The 26,717-nt window shown below is 39.1% G+C and overlaps 1 protein-coding gene across 1 annotated transcript; it reads left to right on the forward strand.

Moving 5' to 3' along the window:
- The first annotated feature begins 618 nt into the window (after nt 1-618).
- Nucleotides 619-26,717, forward strand: FXN (frataxin). Its single transcript, XM_021001856.2, is given in 7 exon segments — nt 619-846; nt 5,143-5,198; nt 5,200-5,241; nt 8,462-8,582; nt 17,616-17,652; nt 17,655-17,712; nt 26,413-26,717. Coding segments are annotated over 7 exon segments (657 nt in total). The 5' UTR covers nt 619-654; the 3' UTR covers nt 26,564-26,717.

Below are 26,717 nucleotides of genomic sequence, written 5' to 3' on the forward strand. Positions count from 1 at the left end.
GCATAATACTTGACATATAGTAAGTACTATATAAATGTTATTATCATTATTATCTGTAAAATAGAGAAAATAGTACCTAATTCCCTGGGTTGTTGTGAGAATCAAATATTTGTAAATCACTTAGGACATCTTATTATGTCCTACATAAATGTTAGTTGGTATCATCATCATTATCATCATTAATGGTTGGACTACATGAGGTAACTCCAAGGTCCCTTCTGCCTCCAAAGTTGGGATAGTGATTTCATCAGTGCAGGGAACTCCAAGGGAGTAAATTCCCTCCACTAATGCGGATCAGCACATGCTTTGTAACCTAAAGTCTTAGAGAGTTCTCTGGGTCACTGAGAAGTTACCCAGAGTTGCACTGTATGTCAGCGGCTGGACTTGAACCCAAGCCTCCACTCCCCCGGCAGGGCTGCGTCTCCACAGAAATATCGCTGTTATTGCTCCATAATTACAGCCTTTGAAGGGATCCCCATAGGAAAAAGCCAGCGGGGAAGAGGCAGGCTTGCACCACCAGGGGGCAGCCGCGTGAAGCCCGGCGTTCGCGCGCTTTATACGGCGCAGACTAAGGAGGCGGGGCCAAGCTCCCCTCCCCCAACACCCCCCCCGCCCCCGGGTGCCGCGGCCGCAGACAGAAGGCGCGCGAGGAGCATGTGGAGGCCCAGGCTGGGAGCGCTGGCGCTGGCGCCACCGCGGAGGCCCTGCAGAGCTGGGCCACACACCCTGCCGCAGCTGGCGCCCAGGCCTCGGAGGGCTGCGCTCTTCAGCCTCCCGGCCCAGGCGGGCCCCCTGGCTCTGGGAGCAGGGGCTGGAGCTGTGTCTTCCTGGGCTCCGGGACATTTCGTGAGTGTGCACACCCCGGGCATAATGCGATTGCGGCCCTGGCTGCGGGGTTTGGGAGTGAGAGGGGCGGGGCCTGGGAAACGGGAGGGGGGTTACCTCGGGAGAAGAAGGGGCGGGGCCGAATTAAAGGGGAGGGGCCTGGGAAGCGGGAGGGGAGGGGTCGGAGAAAGGGGCGGGGCCTGTAAGTGGGGAGGGGCAGAGGTGTCTGGAGCCGCACATGCGCGTTCTTTAGCTCCAAGCGCCCTGAAGAGGTGGGGGTGGCGGGGCTGTAACCCTGGGTTTATGATGTCCGAATGCGCTCTCGACACGTAGTGGCCGGGGTCCACATCTTTCCTAACTCCCCTTCTTCCTACACCTTTCTCCAGCCATTTCTGCCTTTGCAGTGCCTGCCCCCCCCCCCGTTTCTGCATTGCTCTGTCCTCCCCTCTACCTCTTGGTGAGGCTTGTGATGTATTGAGTGGACTTTGTTTTTCTGTGTTTGTGTTTGTTGACTGAATCTTGTGATGTAGTTAATATATGCTTTCAGGTTTGCAAAAGTGATTTACAAATATAATAATAATATTTGTATTGTGTGTGCCAGGCACTGTTCTACTCGCTTATGTTATTTGATCCTTACAACAAGGGATGGGAGGACAGGGAAAGGTCTATAGGATGCTATTCTTCTCTCCATTTTACAAAGGAGGAAACTGAGACTGACAGGTTAAGTGACTTGCCCAAGGTCACCCTGCTAGTCAGTGCCTGAGGCAGATCGTCCTTGACTTCAGATCCCACATGCTTATCTACTGGGCCACCCTTGAATGTAAGCTCCTTAAGGGCAGGGGCTGTTTAATTTTTTTTCTCTTGCTTTTGCAAAGCTTGCCACATATTGTACCCTGAATAAATTCTGGATGATTGATAGATTGGGACAGAACTTCCTCTTTTATACAAAGAGAGGATTAAGGGGCAGCTAGGTGGCACAGCGGATAGAGCGCAGGCCCTGAATTCAGGAGGACCTGAGTTCAAATGCGACCTCAGACACATAACACTTACTAGCTGGGTGACCCTGGGCAAGTCACTTAACCTTATTGCCTAGCCAAAAAAAAAAAAACAAGGAGAGGATTAAAATAGATCACCTCTAAAGTCAGTCCCTTTTTAGCTCTAATATTCCATGAGCATAAAATTCTTCACTGGGTGATTATGAAGTCATTAATTCAGCTTATCTTTTTCTGGCTGAATTAATCACAGTTCTGTGATCATTTCCTCCTACATCTTATTTCACAGAACTTTAATCATTCTGACTTTGAATCCTCACTACACACCTTTTGGGAGTCCAATGAGCCATGGTAGGAACCCTGATTTTTTTACAGTAAGGTGTGACTTCCCACATATTAAAGTTGTTGTTTGTTTTGTTTTGTGGTGGAGACCTGAGATTTCATCTGTATGGGAGACTACTATTGAAGATACTCCTCCATTAATACAGAGTAGCCGCTTGTGGGCAATTTAGAGTCCTAGAAGTTACCCAGGAGGACTTAACAGATAACTGATTTGAACAGTCACACAACTAGTATGTGCCAAAGTTAGGACTTAAACTCTTGTCTTTCAAAATCTAACCACTATACTGTGTCTTCTTTACTTAAAATATTTATGGGCTGATAAGTAACTTCCATGAAGCAGCTAGGTGGCTCAGTGGATAAAGCTCTGGGCCTGGAGTTAGGAATATCCGAGTTTAAATCCAGCCTCACATACGTATTAGCTGTGTGATCTTGGGCAAGTCACTTAACTTCTGTTTGCCTTAATCCACTGAAAAGGGAAATAGAAAACCGCTTCAATATATTTGCCAAGAAAACCCCAAATGGGATCAAGAAGAGTTGGACATGACTGAATGACTGGACAAAAGATATCTTCTCTACATCCCTTCTTCTTCCCCTTCCTGTTCCCCATCCATCTCTTATGATTTAAAAAAAAACAACAAGAAAAATAAAGCATTTCAGCAAAACGTTCAACCAAAAGCTGGCTCCTGTTGTGAAGAAAGCACTTAGTAATTGTAAGTGCTTAGCAGAGTGCCTTGCACAGAGATGCTTAATAAATGTGCATTAAATTGTTTAAATGTAAGTTATTCTAAATCTGCTGAGGATTTAGGCTTATTTCTGTACTTTATCTCCCCCATTTTTATTAAGTTATAATTATAGCTAGCATTATATATATGTATATATACATATATATATCACATTAAAGTTTGCAAAACTTAGATATATTATCCCATTTGATCCTCATGACAGTCTTATGAGTTCATTTCATAGAGGAAAATAAAACTCAGAGAGTTTAACATGTGAACAGGAAATGAAGGAAAGAAGCATTTATATGGCTCTTACTATGTGCCAGGCTCTGTGCTAAGTGCTTTACAGATATCTTATTTGATCCTCACAGCAATCCCTCAAGGTATTCCCATTTTACAGTGAGGAAACTGAGGCACACAGAGCTTGTGTGACTTGCCCAGGGTCACACAGGAGCTAGTAAGTATCTGAGGCCATATTTGAACTGAGGTCTTCTTGACTCCAGGCCCGGGGCTCTGTCCACTAAGCTACTGAGCTACCTCAGCTTGGTCACAGAGCTTTTAAGTCTCAGAAGCTGTCCCTAAAGTCTCTAAAGCCACTCCTGTCCTGACTCAGAGTGTAGTGCACTTCTGGTAGTATTGAAGCATTCAGATGTTGTTGTCACTTTACCATTTCTGAAAATTATTTCACATGTATGTGACTTTTAAAAAGCATTGACAAGAAATCTACAAGAAAATAAACAGATCCCTCTTTTTGTGTTATGAACTCCTCTGGCAATGTGGTAAAGTCTGTGGACCTTTCTCAGAATAATGTTTAAAATGCATAAAATAAAATGCATAGGATTACAAAGGAAACCAATTATGTTGAAATGTAGGTATTAAAATTATTTTTTCCAAACAAGTTCACAGATCCCAGGTTAGGGACCTGAGAGATGGGCAAATAAAATCTTATGATCTTAGCAGAGAAGATGCCTCTAGTAATCACAGAATGACATTAAAGATGGCTTATTTTTCTATAAAGTGCTTTGTAGTCTATAAAGCATATTCTTCAGAAAATCCTCTGAGGAAAATAATGCTAAGGGACAGCAAGGTGGTGTAATGCATGCGTAGAGCACTGGACTTTGGTGTGAGGAAGACCTAAATTCAAATCCTGCCTCAGACACTTATTAGTTATGTGACCTGGAGAAGTCATTATAATCCCAGCCTCAATTTCTTCATCTCTAAAATTGAGAATAATAGTAGTATGTTTATCACAGGGTTCTTATAAGAATCAAGTGAGATAATTTATGTAAAGAGATTTGCAAACTTTAAAGCACTATGTAAGTGCTATTTATTAAAAATGTCTGTATTTGCAGGGCAGCTAGGTGGTGCAGTGGATAGAACACTGGCCCTGAAGTCAGGAGGACCTGAGTTCAAATTCGGCCTCAGACCAATTACTTGATACTTACTAGCTGTGTGACCCTGGGCAAGTCACTTAACCCCAATTGCCAAAAAAAAAAAAATCTATATTTGCAAATTAGGAAACTATCTTGGGTTAAGTGACTTGCCCAAGATAACCAAATTACTTGCCTTGTCTTTTTTAGATCATGGACAAGTGGTCATTTAACCTTTTCTAAAAGACCTCCACTGACAAGATACTCGATACATCCAGAAAGAACTGGTAGCTGTCATCAATACTAAGTTTTCCCTTCTGTTGAGCTGTCTATGACTTTTGTCCATTGGTATTATTTCTGCCTTTTGGGGCCAAGAGGCCAAGTCTAATTCTTTTTCCATGTGGATTTATAAATCTTCAAATATTTGAGAAAATGCTAAATTCTCTCTTTTCTAGGCTAAGCATCCCTATTTCCTTCAGCCCATCCCCTTACCATTGTGATTCTCTTCTTCTGAATCCAGTCTAGCTTAATACCTTTTTTCCATCCCCATGAAGCTTTCTCTGATTCTCCTCCATCTGGAACTACTCCCTTCCATCTCCATAAATTATTAACTCTCTGATGGCAGTTTCACTTTGCGTCTTGTATCATAGTGGGATATTTTTTCCACATTACTAAAGTTTACTCTTTTTGGTAATAGAGCATAGAGACTCAAGCTGTGACTTCAATAGTATAGGAATAAATTTGTGAGTATACTATTATTACCTTAGAAACTTTAGCCTGTACTTCTTAACACTATGAACTTCATAAGTAGGTTGGCAATAGTTCTTTAATAGTGTCTTGTGTGACTTAAATATATCCAGAAAACAAGTAATTATTATCTTTGTCTTTTAGAGTTCTCGATTCCAGGGCTTCAGGGGTCAGATTCCAAAGGTCAAAAAGCAGAGTGTTCATTGATGAATTGAGGAATACAGGAACATTGGTTGACAAAAAGTAAGTTGCATTACTAATGCTTCTCATTTATAATCACTCACTGATCTGGAGTAACCTATGCAGTGGCACTGCTATTATTAGGATAGGATTCTTCCAGGGCAGCTAGGTGTTGCAGTGGATAGAGCACCGGCTCTGAAGTCAGGAGGACCTGAATTCAAATCCAGCCTCAGACCAAAACACTTGATACTAAGCTGTGTGACCCTGGCAAGTCACCTAACCCCAATTGCCAAAAAAAAAAAAAAAGGATATTAGGGGACACAGAAGTGATGGAACCCATCCCTGGCTCAAAGTCCTATTCAAGGAACCAAGGCTGGAATCATGAGTGAACAAAAATTAAACTCCAGGCCGGGTTAGAAAAGCCCAGCTAGGGAAACAATTTTTACAGCCGGTGTCTCTGATAAAGGCCTCATTTCTCAAATATATAGAGAACTGAGTCAAATTTATAAGAATACAAGTCATTCCTCAATTAATAAATAGTCAAAGGGCATGAACAATTTTCAGATGAAGAAATTAAAGCTATATATAGTTATATAAAAAAATGCTCTAAATTACTATTGATTAGAGAAATACAAATCAAAACAACCACATCACACCTGTCAGATTGGCTAACATGACAAAATGGGAAAATGATAAATGGTGGAAAAGATGTGAGGAAATAGTAACACTAATGCATTATTGGTGGAGCTGTGAACTGATCCAGCCATTCTGAAGAGCAGTTTAGAACTATGACCAAAGGGCTATAAAACTGTGCATCCACTTTAACCTAGCAATACCACGTCTAGGTCTGTATCCCAAAGAGATCATAAAAATAGGGAAAGGACCCACATGTACAAAAATATTTATAGCAGCTCTTTTTGTGGTGGCCAAGTAGTGGAAATGGAGGGGATGCCCATCAATTGGGGAATGGCTGAACAAGTTGTGGTATGTGAATGTAATGGAATACTATTATTCTATAAGAAATGATGCGCAGGCAGACTTCAGAAAAACCTGGAAAGACTTAGATGAACTGATGTTGAGTAAAGTGAACAGAACCAGGAGAACACTATTCCCAGTAACAGCAACATTGTACAATAACTAACTTGATAGACTTACCTCTCCTTAGCAATGCAAGGATAAAAGACAACTCCAAAAGACTCATGATGGAAAATGCTATCCACATCCAGAAAAAGAACTATGGAGTCAAAATGCAGATTAAAGCATACCATTTGCTCTCTTTTTTCGTTTGTTTGTTTCTTCTTTCTTGCGGTTCCTCCCATTGGTTCTAATTCTCTTTACAACATGACTAATGTAAAATATGTTTAATATGAATGTATATATAGAGCCCATATCAGATTTCACCCCATCTTAGGGTAGGAGAAGGGAGGGAAAGGGAGAAAATTTGGAACTCAAAATCTTACGTAGGTAATGTTGAAAACTAAAAATAAATTAATTAATAAAAAAAAGAAAAGAAAAGCCTAGCTATCCATATCCAGAGAAAGAACTATGGAGTCTGAATGCAGATTGAAGCATACTATTTTCTCTTTTTTTGTTTTTGTTTTTTCTTTCTCGTTTTTGCCTTTTGTTCTAATTCTTCCTTCACAACATGACTACTATGGAAATGTGTTTAATATGATCACACATGTATAGCATGTATCAGATTGCATGCTGCCTTGGGGAGGTAGGGGTAGAAAAGGAGAGGAGAAAATCTGGAACTGAAGATCCTAAAAAAGTGAATGTTGAAAACTAAAAAGAAAGAAAGAAAAAAAAGAAGAGGCCAAGAAATAACTCCATAATAAGTACAAGTAGAGCCTCAAAGAAAAAGAATGCCATTTTTGTAAGAACTCCAAGAGGAATGGAAGACATGAAGCAAGAGATTTTTCTTTTCTTTTTCTTTTTGGCTGGGCGTTGGGGTTAAGTGACTTGCCCAGGGTCACACAGCTAGTAAGTGTTATGTGTCTGGGGCCAGATTTGAACTCAGGTCCTCCTGAATCCAGGTCGGTGCTCTATCCACTGCGCCACCTAGCTACCCCAGGAGATTTTTCTTAATGAAATTAGAACACTTGTGAAAAGAAAAAGTTGGAAGGAGAATAAACTACTTAGAACAGAAAGGTGGAAAATATGACCCAAATAGTAGACTCTCAGAAAAAATAGAAGACTATGTGAGGTATCTACTATCAAAAGCAGCTGACCTAGAAAACAGCTCAAGGAAAGATAATTTAAGAATCATTGGTTCTTTGTAATAGAGGATGGTTCTCTGGGAGGAGAAAGGAGAAAGGATACACTGGGAAATGTAGGTGATGTAAAAAAAAAGCAAGCAGTAAAAATCAATTTCTAAAATCAGTACACAACCCCAAGAGAATTTTTGTTTGATTAAAATTTAACTACATTTTTAATTGATATATTTTGTTTTTACATCACCCTTTCTGAATGTAACTCTGACCTGCCCTCTCCCCAGCAAGCCATCCCAACAAAGAGAGAAGGAAAAAAAGGGTTCAACAAAACCAAATGAACACAATGGTGTCTGACACCAGTAGAATCTCTCCTGCCTCCCTACAAAGCAATGAGGAAGGTGCATTTTCTCATCTTTGAGGACAAGCTTCAGGGCTTGTGTGTATGTGTGTCTGTGTTTTAGATGCACCAGTTTTCTTTAAGAAAATGCTTTCCTATGCATTCAGTAAACACTTGTGCATTAAGTGATCTGACTGTATCATGGATTTGCCAGTTTGTTCTCAACATCCTTCTTTGGATTGTTAGTTTTAAGCTGAGCCATGCAAATCCATTCGCTTAATATTTAGTTCCATTTGGGGCTTGTGATTTTTAGTTCCTCATAAGGAATAGGAAGATTTATAGTTTCTAATATCTCTCCCATTCTCCAGCTTCTAGAGTTATTTTGAGAGCAAAAAGTATTGTGCCAATATAAAATCATAGTGTTAGGGTTTGAAGAAACTTTAGAGAATGTCTTGTCCATCTCCTGCATGCATCCCCTCAACAATATCCCACCTAAAAAAGTGATGATTTTGTCAAAGTCTTCTTGGTCTTCAGGACTGTTTCAACTTCATAGAATCACAGAATTTCTGAATGAGAAGAAACTTCAGAGGTTATCTAGTCTGATCCATTTTGCGGGGAGGAGAAGGAAGTTGTTTTTAACATTTTCTTATTTTGTTTTAAAAAAAATGTTAATTTGATACTGAGTAAAATGAGATTTGCTGACTATATGCTATGTTTTCTGCCATCCCTGCAGCTCACTAGATGAAGCCACTTATGAAAAACTTGCAGAGGAAACACTGGACTCCTTAGCATATTTTTTTGAAGATCTTGGAGACAAGCCTTACACCTCCAAGGATTACGATGTCTCCTTCGGGGTATTTCTATTCTTACTTTAATTTTTCTGACCTGTTGGAACAACAGCGCATTGAGGGAAAGAAGTCTCCCTCAGGACCTTCAATAAGTATGACACAAGATCATAAATTTTGAGCTGAAAGGGCCCTTAAAGGTCGTCTTAATCCCACCTCCCAATTTACAGATGAGTTACAAAGAGGTCAGATGACTTGCCCAAGGTCACATAGGAAATAAGTTAGAACCAGATTTCAAACCCAGGCCCTCTGGATACAGATCCAGAGCTCTTTCCACCAGCCAGATACTTCTAAATCACTTTGAGGAAAGTAGCTCAATGAATCCTTTTATAAAACTGGCCCAAAGTCATAAGGAGAACAAGTGTCTCCCCAGGTGGCTTGGAGAAAAAGAATGAGAGAGCCTTCTTTTGGGACGGTGAACTTTGGTGGGGTTTCTTCTCATGTTATGGCCAGATAATTGTCAGCAGGACAACAGTTTTACTAAGCAGCAGTACAGACGTCAACAAGCCTTTATCAAGTTCCTGCTATGTGCCAGAAATAAGACTTAGCGTCTGCCTGTTAAAAATTAAGTCTGTACTAGTGAGCCAAGCTAACAAACATTAATTAAGTGCCTTTTGTGTGCAAAGGAACTAAAACAAGTCACTGCTCCCTAGGAGCTTACATTTTACTAGGGTTTACAACATATGCACAAATAAATAAATGCATGATTATTTGAGGAGAGAGTGAGCCAGAAGAACTAGAGGGACCAGGAAAGACTTCATGGAGGAGATGGCATGTGAGCAGGGCCTCAGAGGCAGCTCAAGCTTCTAAGAGACAGAGAGGAAAACAAAATGTATTCCATATATGCAGCATAGCCTCTCCAGAGGCAAGAGATGGAATTTGGAATTTGGGAAATTTGGGAAAGGGTTCTTGGTGATGCAGTGAATAGAGCACTGGCTTGGAGTCAGAAAGACCAGATTTCAAGTTTGACCTCAGACGCTTACTAGCTATGTGATGCTGGGCAAGTCAATTAACCCCTGCCTGTGTAAACTGGCATTCCAGCTATCCATTCCAATATCTTTGCCAAGAAAACCCCATAGACAGTATGAAGAGTCAGATATGATTAAATAACGACAACAATAATTGTACTTTCATACCCTACCTAGTGTAGAAATTATATTGAGGCAGCATGACATAACAGCTCCATTTATATATAGTGCTTTAAGGTTTATAAAATGCTTTATAAATATTATCTCATTTGATTCTCACAACAACCCTGGGAGGTAGCACCTATTATTATCATTTTACTGGAAATGGAAACTGAGGTAGACAGCAGCTAAGTGACTTGCCCAGGGTCACACAGCAAGTAAGTATCTGAGGCCATTTTTGAACTGACTCCAGATCTAGGCTGTATTCAGTGTGACACCATCTGCTTCATCTAGCATAGGGAGCCACTTTAGAATCAGTAATACCTGGATTCGAGACCCACCTGCACACGTACTAGCTGTATGACCCTGGGCAAATCACTTAAATGCTCGGGGCTTCCAGGAAACTCTCTAAGAGAGGAGTGCCTAACCTTTTTAATGTCATGGAACCCCTTGGCAGTCTGGTGAAGCCTGTGGACCCCTTCTCAAAATAATATTCTTAATGCAGAAAGTAAAATACATAGGATTGCAAAGCAAACAAAGTATATCGGAATACAGTTATCAAATATGAAGAAAAAAGTTCTCAGACCCCAGAGTAAGCAGTGTTTTCTCTCTGGGATTTCCTACAGTGATGAAATCCCAGGTCTGAACCTGCAAAGGGAAGCCCATATTGAATGAAAAGGAGGCCTTCCACCCCAACTTCTTTTTATCCCCTAATTATGCTCAGCTCTTGCTGCCCCACGTCATTTAATAGTATTGTCCTAGACTATAAACCCCATGAGGTCATGAACTGTCATCTAAAATTCCTATTTCACCCCATATTTTTCATAGGTCTCTGCATGCAGCAGGTATTTAATAGCTGTTTCTTATTGCTAGGAATACTTCCATAAGATGTTTGTTATTTTATATGTGGTACTCTGCACTGAATTAAGATTTCTTCAGTTGGATGAAGATAACCACTTATGTTTGAGAGTTTAATAAATGGTCATGACAAACCACTAGGTGTCATACTTAGGAAAGGGTTCTTTCTGGCTTCTGACCTTTTTAATTATTATTTAGTGCTAACTCCCCGTTGAGCAGGAAGAAGAAAATCCCCTGTTAAGGTTAATTCTCTTGACAGCAGTTAATTAATACTAGGAAGCAGGCATTTTGGTTTAAACTCTGGAATTATTTATGATAAGGATCTTTTTGAAGATCATCTCAGGTGTATAAACAACATTTAATGAGTACCTCGTCCTACTGTGTCCCTTCTCCCACCCCCACCCCCAGGAGCTATGCCAGTATGCTAGGTAGACATTGTGGGCCCTGCCCCCAAGAGCTTCACAGCCTAACCAGAGAGACTGACCAGCACACAAAGGAGATAGTAACATGATGGCTTCCCAGGGATATGTTATTAAATATTAAATAGAGTGTAAACAGAGTACATGCATCCTTTGAGAATACTGGATAAGGGTATGAACAACACTTAGTCTAGGGTGAGTGATGGAAGACATCTCTGAAGAGGGTTTGGAGACAGATTTTATGGATATAGAGGGACCTGAGTTAGTAAAATAAAGCTGGAGGAACATTCTGTAGCTTATATATTTATATGTATTATTTATGTACATGGTCTTCCCCATTAGAATGTAAGCTCCTTAAAGTCAGGGATTGTTTTTGCTTTTTCTTTGTAAAGTACATAATGTTAAGTACATAATGCCTGGCACAGAGCAAGCCATTAACAGATATTCAGTGAGTTGATTGATTGATAGGATTATAGATATAGCACTGAAAGGGAATTTAAAAGTCAGCTGCTCTAACTGCATTTTACAATTGAGGAAATCCAGCCCCACAGAGGGGAAGTGACTTACACAAGGTTATACAGGTAATAAGTGGCAGAGCCAGTATTTGAATGTGGGTCCCATGATTCCAAGTTCAGTGGTCTTTCCACTGTATTACATTGCATCTCTTGTATAGCCTTTAAAATTTTTTTTTCTGAACTCCATAAACACCCCTCAGAAAAGTATAGTTCTATATACAGAGTAGAACAGGAAAATATTATTTATGTAAAATTCTCTAATACTTACAGCCTGCTTTTTTCAAAAGTATATAATACCAGTTGCCCCCCACCAAAAAAAAAAGTATATAATAAATTTAATTTGTTACTTATTTAACCTTCTGAACTTCTTTCTGCTCTCTTCTGTACATTTTTAAAAATGTTGCAATGGCCTGCTTTTCTTTTTTCTTTCTTTTTTGTAGGCAGTCGAGGTTAAGTGACTTGCCCAGGGTCATACAACTAGTGTGTGAGGCCACATTTGAACTCAGATCCTCCTGACTTTAGGACTGGTGCTCTGTCCATTGTGTTACCTAGCTGCCCCTTTTCTTTCTTTCTTTCTTTCTTTCTTTCTTTCTTTCTTTCTTTCTTTCTTTCTTTCTTTCTTTCTTTTTTTCTTTCTTTCTTTTTTTCTTTCTTTCTTTCTTTTCTTTTCTTTTCTTTACTTTTAAACAATACTATTACTACCTCCCCCTATCCCAGTGGGGGGAAAAAGGTAGAATCCTGGTAACAAGCATAGTCAAGGAACTTTTTCCCCGCAAGGGACTCACACTGAAAGCCTTTATTTATTTGTTTATTCATTATCTGTTTATTTTTTCCTTGTTAACAAATACCAATAGTCAAGCAAAATTAATTTCTGTATTGGTCATGTCTAAAAATATATGTCTCATTCTGTAGCCTGAGTCCATCCCCTCCTTGTCAGGAAGTGGTTAGCAGGTTTCATCACTGAGCCTTTAGAATCTTGATTGGTTATTGCACTTTTAAGAATTCTAAGTTCTTTGCTTTTACGGTGTTGTTAATTATATAATTCCTGGCCCTACTCACTTATCTCTGTATTAGTTTATACTATTTCGTCATTGATTATTGTACAGTAGTATTCCATTATAGTCATATAGCATAATTTGCTTAGCCATGCCCCTTCCCATTACTTTGCCGAGTAAAGACAGCTAGGTGACTATCAATACAATGATGAGCCTAGAGTCAAGAAGACCTGAGTTCAAATTTGACCTCAGACACTTAACAAGTTGTGTGACCTTGAACAGGTCACTTAACCTCTGTTTGCCTCAGTTTCCTCAACTGTAAAATAATAACAATCCTTACCTCCCAGGGTCATTGTGAGGATCAAATTTGTGAAGTGTTTAAAACAATACCTGGCACATAGTAAGTACTACATAAATGCTAGCTGTTATGATGATGATGGTGGTAATGATGATTACTCTGTGTGTAGAGCCTTAATAGTAATAATCTTCCTCTGAAGGTCACCTTCAGAACTTCATTATGGTTTTTAAAAGCTAGATCAGTAGAGCAGAAGATCTGAAAGCTCTTACCTAACCTTAAAAGCCTTCAGAAATAGGCCTAGGGATGGATCATCTAACAACCAACCTAATTAGATTTAGTTTGAATGCACATTTATGAAACTTCTACTCTGCTCAGAACTATAAAGTTTAGATTAAACATACCCCCTGCCCTTTTGAAGCTTACAGTATTGTAGTGGGATGTACCAACACAGGTAACTCGAATACACCGTAAATACATTGGAAAAGTGAAAAACAAAGTGCTACATGAGGTCAGAGGGGGAAGAAAACTTAAAGAGGTAGTCTTTGAGTTGAGTTTTAACAGAACAGAGCAATGAAGGACATCTGTGAAAGCATGGATGACTTCCATCTGCAAATCCCCTACATGGGTGATTTCTGGAAGACAAGACAGTGAATAGTCCTGTTTGGTTAGTAAAACACGTTGGGGAAAATGAATGAAATAAAGATAAAAAGGTAGAGCCAGGTTATGGAGGGCCTTGAATGCCAAGAAAAGGAGTTTTTACTTGTTAGGCAGTTGAGAGCCACTGAAGACTTTCGAGCAAAGGAATGACGTGGCCAGATCTCTGCATAAAGAATACGAGTTGACTGCATTATGAAGTGTGGGTCGGAGGGAGAAGAAATTGAGGAAGCTATTTCCAGAACTTGGTCTACTGGGTGATCTGTTTTTTGGCCACAGCAATTAATAAGGACTCTTTACTAAGTTATGTAGGAATTATGATTTGCCTCGTTGATCACCTGTGAGACTACCTATCTTTTGAAGTATTTAAGTAAATACTGCTAATGATAAATTGAATGTTAAAGATTTAAAACATGGCCATTTTTATTGACAAGTCTTAGCTGAGTTGCCCATGGCCAAGCAGAGAATTATCTGGAATAACTCAAGCTGAAATTAGAATCTAGGCAGTTACGCAGATAGCTCAGGCAAAAATCTTGAGTAGATAGGTATTGGTAAAGAATGATTATAGTCAACTTCCAGTTTTCTGTACCAGATTATTTGATTTGAAGATTATCTTACATGTGTTGTTTCCTGCACTCAAACTATGGGTCTCCTGATCAAAGGAGACCATTATCTATGCTAGTACTTTCTTTTTAATTGATGTGGATAATTGAGTTTTGGCTGTAGTACTATAGGGCCAAAAGTCCACGTACATTGAAAACCTTCCCATGTCCTTTGCTTAACTAAATTGTCCATGAGAGATCTAACTGAACAATGCCGACACACCCATATACAATATCACTGGATTATTGGACCTCTCTTTTTCTTTTGATTTTTTTTTCCAGAGGCAGCCTAGCCTCCTATAGAATTGGAGCAGTAAACGAATGTCTGCATGTTGGTGTGGTCCTCTGTTTGCTAGGTTGGAAACTGACATCTTGTCCAAATATTATTGATGTATTCTTTGGGGACTAGAGGATATTTGTAGCTGTGTTTTTTTTGGCCCAGGCAATTGCATGTGGGGCATGCTGGCTCGTGTATGACTGCTTCTACAAATTACTTATTTATAACAATAGTTCTTATTTCTGTGCCCACATAAACAATTCTTCCAATTGGCCAGCAGTTAGGGTTACTATGCCTTGCAGGAGGTGTCTTTACAAGCAGTGCAAACATCAAAATGCCTTAGTGGACTAATAACGTCCTTCATTCCCCTCCTTTTGGCTGCTGCTTTTAAAAGAGCTTCACATTACAAACAGACATATAATGGGAGGAATTATAATCATTCACCACAAACAGCAAGAGGTTGGTGAACTGTAATTAAGAATTGGAAGCAAGAAGCATGTATCCATTAATTCAGTGGTGTCTGAACTTTTCTAATATTTATGTCAAAAAATTTCCCTAACTCCTTCCTCCATGTGATAAGAACTATACTAGTAATATCTGTTGGTTGATAAAATACAAAATTACAAAAAACAGTTACCATAAAATCAATTATGCCTTTAAATGTATTTTTATTAATTGTGGCCCAGCAGGAGGGAACCATTGTTCTGGTGGTTTGCTTTCTTTGATAGCTATCAAAGGTTCCCTCCTGCTGTATTGTTTTTAAATTTGAAAGTTGTAAAAAAATTTTAAAAATTTTAAAAAAATAAGAAAAAAGAAAAAAAGGGAAAAAAGGAAAAAAATGAACAAATTTGAAAGTTGTGAGATGTTATTTCTAAACCCTAAATCAGTGTATGTGATATAGTCATTGTCACAAATTATTACCTTTCCCCTAAATGTTCCTAGACCTGCAGTCCATGGATATAGGAAGATTTTAACCCATTACTTATTAAAATACTTTTTTCAGAGGTCACTAGTTGAGCATCCTCTTCAAAACTTTGTGTTGATAGCTTTTATTTTATATTACTTTCATTTCTTAATATAACCTTTCCCATCTGCTACCAAGGAACCATCTTTCTCCAACAAAGAATAAAATGGGGGGCAGCTAGGTGGCACCTAGGTGGCGCAGTGCATAAAGCATCAGCCCTAAAGTCAGGAGAACCTAAGTACAAATCTGGCCTCAGACACGTAACACTCAAAAGCTGTGTGACTCACTTAACCCCATTGCCTAGCCAAAAAAAAAAAAAAAAGAATAAAATAGGAAGACATAGAAAGCAATTCAGCAAAACCAACGGACACATCAACCAAGTCTCAGAGTATGTGCGGTGTTCCATACCCATAATGCACTTCTGCAAAGAAGGTCTTTTCTCATCATTTCTCTTGAACCAGTCATGGTCCTTAACAATGTTCAGTTTGATGTTGGGGTTTTTCCATTTACAATGTTGTAGGCATTGTGTATGTTTTCTTGGTTCTGCTTATTTCATTCCATTTCAATTATTAACTTTTCCCATGCTTCTCTGAATTCTACATGTTTCTTAGTTCTTAGCCATTCCCTAGTCACTTGGCATCTACTTTGTTTCTAGTTCTTTGCTAACACAAAAAGTGTTGCTATGAATATTTTGGTGAATTTGGGACCTTTTTTCTGTCTTTGATCTCCTTGTGGTATATGCCTAGCAATGGTATCTCTGAGTCCAAGGGCAGTGAATTATTTTTTAACATCATTTTCCCCCTTCAATTTAGTCCTTAGAAATAGTAAATCAGAAGCATCCTCTTATTTCCTGTTCTGAATTTAATGGTGGCACACTTCATACACACTCTATTAAATAACATATTAGGATTCTAATTGGGTCTAATTTTAATTGTCACTGTGCAGTTATTATCTAGATTAGGTTGCACATGGAAAGTTAGCTGTTTGTATTACCTTTCCATACCTAATAATTGTACAATTATTGCTACTATCATTATTATTTTTATTTAAATAGTTTGTTTTCATACTTGCAGAAATTTTTATAAGAACTATTCACAACAGTTAAGTTGCCATGGGGTTGGGAATTGACCCAAAGGAATAGGTTATATCCATGTAGATGTTATAGAGATCCTTTCTTCAGGTCACAGTTGATGTATAGTGAAAGAGACCCAGAAAATCTTTCATTGCCAGTCTGACTAAGCGGAATTTTATTTTTCTAATCTATTTCTCCCATATCCTGTACATACTAAAGAGGCACAGGAGATGTGGAAATAAAAGGCTCTACCACTGAAAGGATATTTTTAAATTTCCATTAGTTATTTCGAGGGCAAAGGTGAGTGAACAAATCTGTTTTCATGTGTGACTTGAAGTATAAGAGAGGTGTCTTCTAAGCATTAAAAAAAAAATAAAAAGCTTTCTGGTGACATGTGAAAAGATCTGGGGTTAGAGCGGATTCAGCAGGGAGCCTGGGGCTTCAGAGCTCCTCACCATCATCCTCCCACAGTAAACAAAGTAAATGGTTAATTGGATTTAACCTGTTTGGTTTGTGAGTATATTTACATGTTGAATTTTACATGTCTAATTTTATTGTTTGTTTATATGTGCATTTTGAGTGCTTGTGAATATTGAGTATATAAGAACAGTACCCTGGGTAGAAGACTAGGTAGAGAGCCATCTCCATGTTGTGACCTTGGGCAGAACTCTGAACCTCAGTTTCCTCATCGGTAAAAGTAGGGCTCATCATAGCTGCCCTAACTTGCCTTTACACAGGGTTTTTTTAGTAAGGACCAAATGAGATTAAGAATATGAAAGTGTTTTGAAAATCATGAGATATTCTTATTTCTAAACCCTAAATCAGGCCTGTACCGCCTGAGGCCCACGGGATGCTTGTGCAGCCCAGAGGATTTCAGGAGGCCTGAGAAAAATGTAGAGAAAAACATCTACTACATTTTTTTTTGTTTTTGTTTTTGTTTTTTAGGCAGTTGGGGTTAAGTGACTTGCCCAGGATCACACAGCTAGTAAGTGTCAAGTGTTTGGTCTGAGGCCGGATTTGAACTCAGGTATTCCTGACTTCAGGGCCAGTGCTCTATCCACTGTGCCACCTAGCTGCCCATCTACTACATTTTTAGCAGGCCACCCAAAATCCTTCAGGTTGTGTAGGCCTGCCCTAAATCAAGATTGTTGTGATATCTGTTGTGTTCGAATGTGATTGCAAAGTATTGAGAAACTGAGAAGTTCAAAGAAATTATGACGCGATGCCAATTTTCATTTCCTCCCCCTCCCCCAAACACTAGGATGGTGTGCTAACAGTAAAGCTTGGTGGAGACCTAGGAACTATGTGATCAACAAACAGACCCCCAACAAGCAGATCTGGCTGTCTTCTCCATCCAGGTATGTAACTTACCTTGTTCTGGAAAAATTGAAGTAGGCACAACTTGAACTTCAATGTACCTTAATAATTTCCGGTGGTGCCCTTTCCATCATCTCCTCCCTCCTCAGCCTCCATGCCCATTATTAACTAGCTTTAAAAGTGAATCTTGTTGTATGTTTGCATACATTTATCTCTTGTTCTAAGCAGGAAAATGTACCCCAATCACATGACTTCTCCTTGCTGATTGCTTGGTTTCTGTAAACAGACATGAGGGTATTTAACCAAAAAGATATGTAAATGAAAAGAAAGATGTGTCTTTTAGGAACTAGGGTAGACAGTCTTCATCATCTCTGAATTAATGGCATGTTTGTGGCAAGGTCTTGTTTCACATTATATAATTTTCTTTAAAATTTTAGTATCTTTTGTTTTCACATTACCTTTAAGTCCAAGCATATCCTTCTTCCCCTATCCACCAAGCCAACCCTCGTAACAAATGTTAGAGATGAGGAGTAAAAAGCAGTAAGTCCAAACCAACCACCACCAACCACATCAACAATCTGAAGGTATTGGTAAAGGATCACCCCCAATCTCGACACACCCCTCCCAGTGTCTGCAAAGATGGAGAGAGAAGTGTTTTTCTCCTCTCTTTGTCAGGGACAAGGTTGATCATTAGAACTACACAGCTTTCCATTTCAGGGTTTTTCCCCATGCACAATACAGTTTTGGTAGCAACTTTGACCCCTGATTTGTTTTGTAATTCTCCTTTGGCTGTTTCAAACACAGAAACCAAAGGTTGGCAGAATTCCTTTTGCAGCATAGTGCAGCAGGTTCAACTGAAATGCACGAGAGTTTTAAAGGGCTGGGCAAAAACTGTTCAAGTCACCTAGTACATAGCCAGAGTTTCCATAGATGCATACTCACTGGGAAGGAATAAGATAGGAGAAAGCACATGGTTCAATATAAAGGGTGCTGCATGTTTCCCTGCCCTAGTGTTTACATTAATTCTTGGATAATTAGCAGGGGGCAACTAATGAATGATCTCTTCACCATGCTGTGTTCAATAACTCTGTTATAAGTGAATTCAGTAGGGTTCAGATATTAGTAAGCCATTGCTCTCACTTCCTTCAGGCTCACAAATGATGTTTCAAATTCATGTTGTCCCTGGTGATTGCCTGGATTTTAACATGGCATTTGGATGAACAGTCTGTAGAATCTGTCTACCTATATTTTTTTCTAGGACTGACAATATAAATAGATAATGAGCTGTTCTTAGCATTAAACAGGAGGATAGCAGGCTGGATTACTTTCAGAAAATTACTGAGCTCCTTTAATATCCCCAGACTCTCCTAGAAACTAAAATCCATCTTATAACTTCCAGTATCCTAGTGACTTTGTCATAAGACTTTGAGACATGACCCACAGCAGCTTTAGAAGATTTAAAAATGAATTTCATGCACAAGAATGGAAAGGTGCATATGGGGGTTAGCCAGACGAACTATAGTAATAATAACAACAACAATAACTAGCATTTATTTAGTGCTTTAAGGTATACAAATCACTTTATACCTTTGTTACCTCAATTGAGATAGTAACCCTATTATATAGGTGCTGTTATTATCCCTGTTTCACAGATGAGTAAAGTGAGGCACAGGGAGATGAATTGGCTTGCTGAGGATCACACAGCTAATAAGTGGCTGAGACAAGATTTGAACTCATCACCCTGGCTCCATATCTAGCACTGCTTTTACTATGCCACCCAACTACCTATGTGGAACCAATGAGGAACCTTGAAAAAGAACAGGAATAAAGGCTGTCATCAAAGAAACACATCCTCACAGTGCTAGTGAAGCAGGGGCCAGAGATTTGATCCTTATGTGAATCAATTAGCTTCATCTCAGTCTGTGGTCGTGGCCCTCATCCCTTACCCATGGCCAGCTATCCCATAAATTTGTGCTCTTGTTCACAGCAAGGACTAAGTGAGGAAAATATGGTTGGATCACTGCAAATTCATTCTCACTTCTGGAAAAACATCCCAGCCTACTTGGGCTAGCAAAAGTATATGTGTCAGTAGCTTCCTCTCCATTTCTAGAGGATAATACTAGTAGTCATGGCAACCACCAAAAAATATATATAGCTATGTCTGGAGACTGAAAAAGGCCATGCAAGCCCATGTTTTATTTGGACACACTTGACAGTAACATGATGCTAGACCAGTCTTGCTCAGAAGTGTGTTTCAGTGAATAATAATAAATTTGTGTAAAGCCCAAGTAGCATTTTTCATCTGCAATATATGCCAAAAAATTTTTAAAGGAACTGCTGACAATCCATGTAGGGTAGGTTACAAATACTAGTTTTTTCTTTAAAAATGTATTTTTCTATTTTTCCCTCTTTAGGTAAAACTTATCTTTCAGATTATTTGATTTGGTTGAAAACTTTTCCAGGTGCTTCCTATGACATTGGTTGATTTACCTATGGAAACGCAATGGCCTTTTGTAGTCACATTATCCCTGTGGACCAGGTCCTCTGTGTGATATATAGTGGGGAATGAGCAAAAAAAAGAGGCAAGGAAAGGAAAAAGTTGTGCAAACATCAATGAATAGCACTGTTTGAAAGGCATGGGCTTTGGAAATGTTCCAGTCAAAGTGAAAGTGCTTGAATGTTAATTACCATTTGCTTGGCCTTTATGTAGTGTGAGAATATTTTTTAAAAGAAAGAAAAACTTCTGAGAACTGCCTTGTTGAACAAGTTAAATCCATAGATGAATTATGTAAATTAAGGTTTACCATCTATAGAGCTTATCTTTATAGACTCTATTAATAACCCCCCAAAATTCAAATGTTTCAGTCATATTATTCATAGAGAAGGCCTGGTGATTTTTCTCATAGGCATGTTATTACAGAATCGTTTGAAGATAAGTTTGTAAAAATAAATAGGGGGGTAGGATAGGATGAATGGGGGATAGGATAGGATGAAGGGAAATATACTTAGTTTTTCACAACATGACTACTATGGAAGTGTTTTACGTGACTACACATCTATGACCTGTATTGAGATGCTTGTCTTTTCAATGAAGGTGGGTGGGGAGGGAAGAAGGGAGAAGATTTGTAACCTAAAGTTTTAAAAACACATGTTAAAAATTTTTTTTTAATTTTTTTAAAGGGAAAAAAAATAAAGTCTGCTTTATGGTCATATCCATTTAGTAGATGTATTTAGCATGGTAGTTGTTCACTAATGGTGGATTTCATCCACATTCTTCATGAAAGAAGCTGTAAGAAACAAGGAAAGGATAGCATTGTGATCCGGAAAGTAAGTGGGATACATAAGAAGATACCTAAGGATTTTCCTAAAGCATGAATAATTACAGATAATCTAAAAGAAGAATTCAAAGGCAAGAAATAGTTCACCTGACTTAAGGATAGGCAAATGAGGAACTAAAGGCAAAGTAGCAACAAACTGAAAAAAAAAATTTTTTTTTTGACCCAAACCTGTGATTTATCTTCACCAACACAGATCAACAATTCAGCTTTGACTTACAGATCAAGAGTTACTCGGGCCACTAAGAGATTAAGAAACCTGCCCAAGGTCATACAGCTGGCACAAATAAGAGGAAGTATTTGAACCTAACTGATGCTGACACTATCCCTTACCTAAGCCAGATAGGAAGTACGAGAATAATGACTTGTTTTCTAAAAAGAGGCAGCAAAACAGGATAGCATACAGAAAAAAAGAGTATTCTGTATTAGGAAAACAACTCCCCAAAAAGAAGAAATTTGTCTCATAAATTAGCACTTACTCCAAAATAACGTACTATTCCTTAAATTACTCCTAAATGGAGTGAGGGACATATCCTTGAGAATTAAAGGAGTTATGTAACTGAAAATGGGATAGAAATACAACAGAACCCCTTTACAATTCTAGTTGCTATGGACAAAGTGAATATTTGTGTTATAGGCTGAGAATACGAATAATAGACTTTAACTATATGGAGTTATTTTATAAGGGACATTATTTGACTTTGCCAGCTTGGGCCTGCTTATATGTCTTATTGTTTGAGGACCAGCCTAGCTAAATTTGAAAAAGCACATCATCACATTGACCAAAGGGTAGTTAGTCTTTTTGGCCACAGCAATACCCAAAGACTGTCATAGAACAGTTGTACTCTAGGCCTGTAGACTAGAAGGTGCACCCCCACTGATGAATACATATGTCATTGACATGTAAACATGATCTAATTTATGATTTTCCTTAATTTGTATAATATTGAGGTATACTATAGCAGTTCCATTGTTATTTTAAAAAAATTATGCTGGTATCCTTTGTTTTTACATCACCTTTATTTCCCAATATATCCCTCTACTCACTTATCAAGAGCCACTCCTTTTGGCAAGGAACTAAAAAGGAAAATTTCAACAAAACTAACACATCAGCCAAATTGAGCACTGCACCCAGTGTTCCACACCTATAGTCTTCCCCTCCTTGCACCTACCCACCTCAGCCTGTGCACAGAAGGAAAGGAGGGAGGTAAAGTTCTCATAATCTTTTCTTCAGGGCCAAGTCTGGTCATTGTAATTTTACAGCATTCAGTATATATAAATACACACACACATTTGCTACTGATCTTTTATTTTCTTTACATGTATATATATATATATATATATATATATTTGCTTTCCTGGTTCTGCTAAGTTTGCTTTTGTGTAAATTGTCACAAGTCTTCTCACACTTTTCCATGCTCTTCTTACTCATCCACCATATCATCAGTCATATTCCATTACATTCACATATCACAATTTGTTTCCATTCCCTAATTGCCAGGCCTCTACTTTGTTTTTAGTTATTTGCTACTACAAAAAAGACCACTGTAGTTATTTTTGTGACTTTATCATTGACTTCCTTGGGGTATGAGCATTGGGATCTCTGAGCCAAAAGGGTATGGACATCTTAGTCATAGTCATTTTCTCAGTATAATTCCAAACTGGTCTCCAGAATGGTTAGTCCCATTGTTCTTTTAAAATGTGAATGCCACATATATGTGACCCTTATGGCAGTGATATGTGTAGCCCAATGAGTAGGAAATTTCATGTTTTTTATGATCACTGGGGATGAAGAGGAGAATGGTACTAGGTAGTGCTACACAAGCATGCTAGTGTAATATAATGATAGCTAGCATTTATGTAGTACTTTAGGTTTGTAAAGTGCTTTGCAAATATCTCATCAATTTTTCCAGTCTCAAAAGCTGGAGAAATATCTCCTACTGGATAGCCTGGCAACGCTTTTATGCACAACATTTTGATAAATAACTTTTAGTAAGAGTTTTAACAGGCTGCTTCCTATGGCCTGGTTTATAGCAATCTACTTGGCCCTCGCCCTTGCTATCTTTTAAAACATTCCCCAAAGCATAGTCCAGGCAAGGACTCCACTGGGAAGTTGTGCCAGGACTGTCCCCTCCCTTCTGTTTCCCCCATGTGGTCTTGTACCCACTTTAGGCCTACTGCCTCCCCCTGTGCTGTGACTCCACTCTACCATGCTGCCCCCATCTTCTCTCCCCACTCATCTTGCATGCTCCTTCTTTTGACTTTTAAAAGAGATTACTACTTGGATGACCTTAGGCAACTATTTTCAGGATCTCATTTTCCTCATCAGTAAATGAAGGGTTAGACTAGACTACCTCTAAGGTCCTATCTAGCTCTCTAGCCTTCTATGATTTTCATGTATTTCATTGAACTTCAAAGCCACCCTAAAGGTGGCCCGCTTTGAATTGGGTGAGTAGGTAGCACAGTGTATACGGAGAGCTGGACCTGACGTCAGGAAGACTTGAGTTCAGATGTGGCCCCAGACACTTCCCAAATGTGTGACCCTGGGCAAGTCATTTAACTGTCCTCCTATTACCACCACCACCTCCTCTGCAGTGGAATGAGGATGTGTGTTCATTTCTCTTCTTTAGGGCAAAATTTGCTTTTTATAATTTTGCAACATTCATTTTTGGTTGTTTTGAATCGAATTGGTGGCTGTTCTTTCCCTTTATGTTTTTGTAGTCATTACGTACACTGTTTTTCTGGCTGTGCTTGCTTCACTTTGCCTCTCAGTTCACAATAGTATTCCCATGCTTCTCTAAATTCATCACATTGTTTCTTATAGCACAGTAATCTTCTGTTACATTTGTTTAGCCATTCCTCAGTCAATGGGGGCAAGGAAATACTGATTTTTTTTCCACTCTACCCTCTGAAAAAAAAAAGATCACACAGAACCCAGTGCCACAAATAAGTGGAGATGACTGAACACTGCAGTATCACCACACACAGGCTAGGGAGCCATGCTCAAATGGAAGGGAGATGAATTGGAAATTTGGTTCGGGGTGAGGGAGCCAAGTAATTTCCTGGATGTGGTGATTTTTAGTGGTGATCATGGTGGCAATAAGAAGGTTTATTTTCCTTCTCTTCTTTTTTCTTTTATTTGATACCTATGTGGATGTTTTTGAGGCTGTAAGGAGGAGCTGGGTATAATCTTTACTCAAGGCCATTCACTCCACCACCTTGCTAGAACTTCTCAGCAAACTAGGGTGCCAAAGAGTTACTGTCATTAGAAGAAAATTCAACACAGCTTGTAAGGGTCAAATAATTTCTCCACTAGGTCCTTTAATTATTAAATCATTATGTTCATGCCAAGCATTTTTGGCAGCAGCTAATGAAATATCACTGCTAAAATAGTAGCCCTCATGAGTGAATCTAAATGTCATCTTTTGCTCCAGATGTGAAAAAAGATACATAACAAAGTAATTGGAGCAGATAATCCTGACTCCAAACAGCCATCAGCTCCAGAGCTGCAAAAAAGGGAATGTCTGCACAGCTTACAATAAGTTTGATTTATCCTTATTTACAAGTGCCTACATGTATTGTTCCTACTCTAAAGAGTATTCATTGGGATGTGAAGTTGAGCTCTCTTCCCTGATTTCCACTATAACCCTGCAGACTCCCTTCCCTCACTCGGGAAGTTCAGTTCCCAGGGCAGTATAGAAAACAAATGAGAGGTGAGTAGGATGAGGTGACAGTAATTTTTCCACTCCATCCTTTGGCTATTTTATTCCTCTTTTCATTTTTTTCCGAGTGAAAAGAGGAGAAACCTTTCATTCTGATAGCAGCTGTACTTGGGAGCCGGTCTGTAGAGTATGGACGACTCTCACTCACTGACAGTATATGCTAATACAGAGTAGCAAGAAGGCAGTACCAAGAGGCTGTCTGGTTTAATGAAAAGAGAACTGGATTTGGGAATCAAAAGATCGTGGTTGAAATCCAGGTTTAGCCCTTTTACTTTGTGTGTTTTTGACCTTGGCAAGTCACTTTGTCTCTCTAGGCCTCAGTTTCCCCATCTGTAAAATACCAGGGCTGGGGGTGGAGGAGTTTGGCCTGTATGGCCTCTGAAGTCTCAGCTCTAAAGCTGGGCAAATTCAGTGTTTTGCCTCCTTCCTTTCATACCTACCCCACTCCTGTTTGGAAAGGTAAGTGAGTAATATTCTTATTCTCCCTCCATCTCTCCCCTGATGTAAAGAGAAACTGTCACACCGGTATCTTGATCTCTGAATAATTCACACATCACAACTTTATCTCTTTCAGTTTAAATTTAGAAAAAAGGATCATTTTTAATTTGCCTCCCAACCTAAGAAATATTTATGTAGATGCTATGTTTTTAAAACATAGGAGACATGTCCCAGTAAATAGAGGTCCACCCTCTGTCAGAAAGACCTGAGTTCAAGTCACACCTCTGACACATAATAATAATGATAATAATGCATTTATATAGCACCTACTGTTACATTTCATTTGATCCTCACAACAACCCTAGAAGGTAGGTGCTATTGTTATCCCCATTTTACAGTTGAGGAAACTGAGGCAAACAGAGGTTAAATCACTAGGCCAGCGTCATTCAGCTAATAAGTGTCAGAGGCCAGATTTGAACTCGGGTCTTCCTGACTCCAGGTCCAGTGCTCTGTACACTATACCACCTAGTTGCTTCATACTAAGACGGACTGGTTGTATAACCCTAGGCAAACTACTCTGTAAGACTAAAATAATTTACAAAGAAGCTACTGGTCTGCATTGGTTAAAGGGATTCACTCAACCTAGAATTTCAACACTGCTGAAATTACAGATGTAGATCAAAACCAAAATTTACTAAATAATCAATAATCATTTATTAAGTACCTACTGCATATAGGCACCATAGACATCTCCCAACTCCAAGTATTTTCACCGGCTCTCCCCAATACATGAAATGCTCTCACTCCTTGCATTTGCCTCCTGGCTTCCCTGGCTTCATTCCACTCTGTGAAAACCCCGCTTTCTGCAAGAAGCTTCGCCACTGAGATTACCTCCAGTAATGTTACATGGGGTAACCCCATGTCTCTTTTATGTAGCTGGTTTTTGGCTTGAGGACAGGGACAGTGTTTTTGCTTTTCCTTAAATCCTCAGTGCTTAGCACAGTGCCTGGCACATATTAAGTTCTCAATAAATGTTCATTGAGTGTTTGATTTGATCTGTGGGGGTCACAAAAGATCCCATATGTTTCTGGATCTCTATAGGGACAGTCTCTTCATGATGAAGCGTCATGTCTTCAATCACTTTGGGAGGTTCGTTCATTTCTGGGCATCTCTGTAAATGTGAATTCTTGCTTCTTACCACATACTCTCCACATGGAATGTGTCATGTAATTGTTTTGTCTTCTAGTGGTCCCAAACGCTACGACTGGACAGGGAAGAATTGGGTGTATTCTCATGATGGAATATCCCTCCATGAACTGCTGGAAATGGAATTTTCTCAAGCCTTGAAAACTCAATTAGATATGTCTTCCCTATTCTGTTCTGGAAAAGACACTTGACAAAAATCTAATTTTTAAAGATGTCGAAAGCTGTAAATGAAGAGTACCTCTCTCCTCCACGCTTGAATTTGTTTTCATCCTCTTAGCCCCACCCCCCATTTAGCATCATTTTATGTGATAGTTATGTGAAAAGAATATATATTTTTGACCTCAA

Source organism: Phascolarctos cinereus, unplaced genomic scaffold (assembly GCF_003287225.1).
Source record: "Phascolarctos cinereus isolate Bilbo 61053 unplaced genomic scaffold, phaCin_HiC Scaffold_4;HRSCAF=312, whole genome shotgun sequence".
NCBI classification, from domain to species: domain Eukaryota; kingdom Metazoa; phylum Chordata; class Mammalia; order Diprotodontia; family Phascolarctidae; genus Phascolarctos; species Phascolarctos cinereus.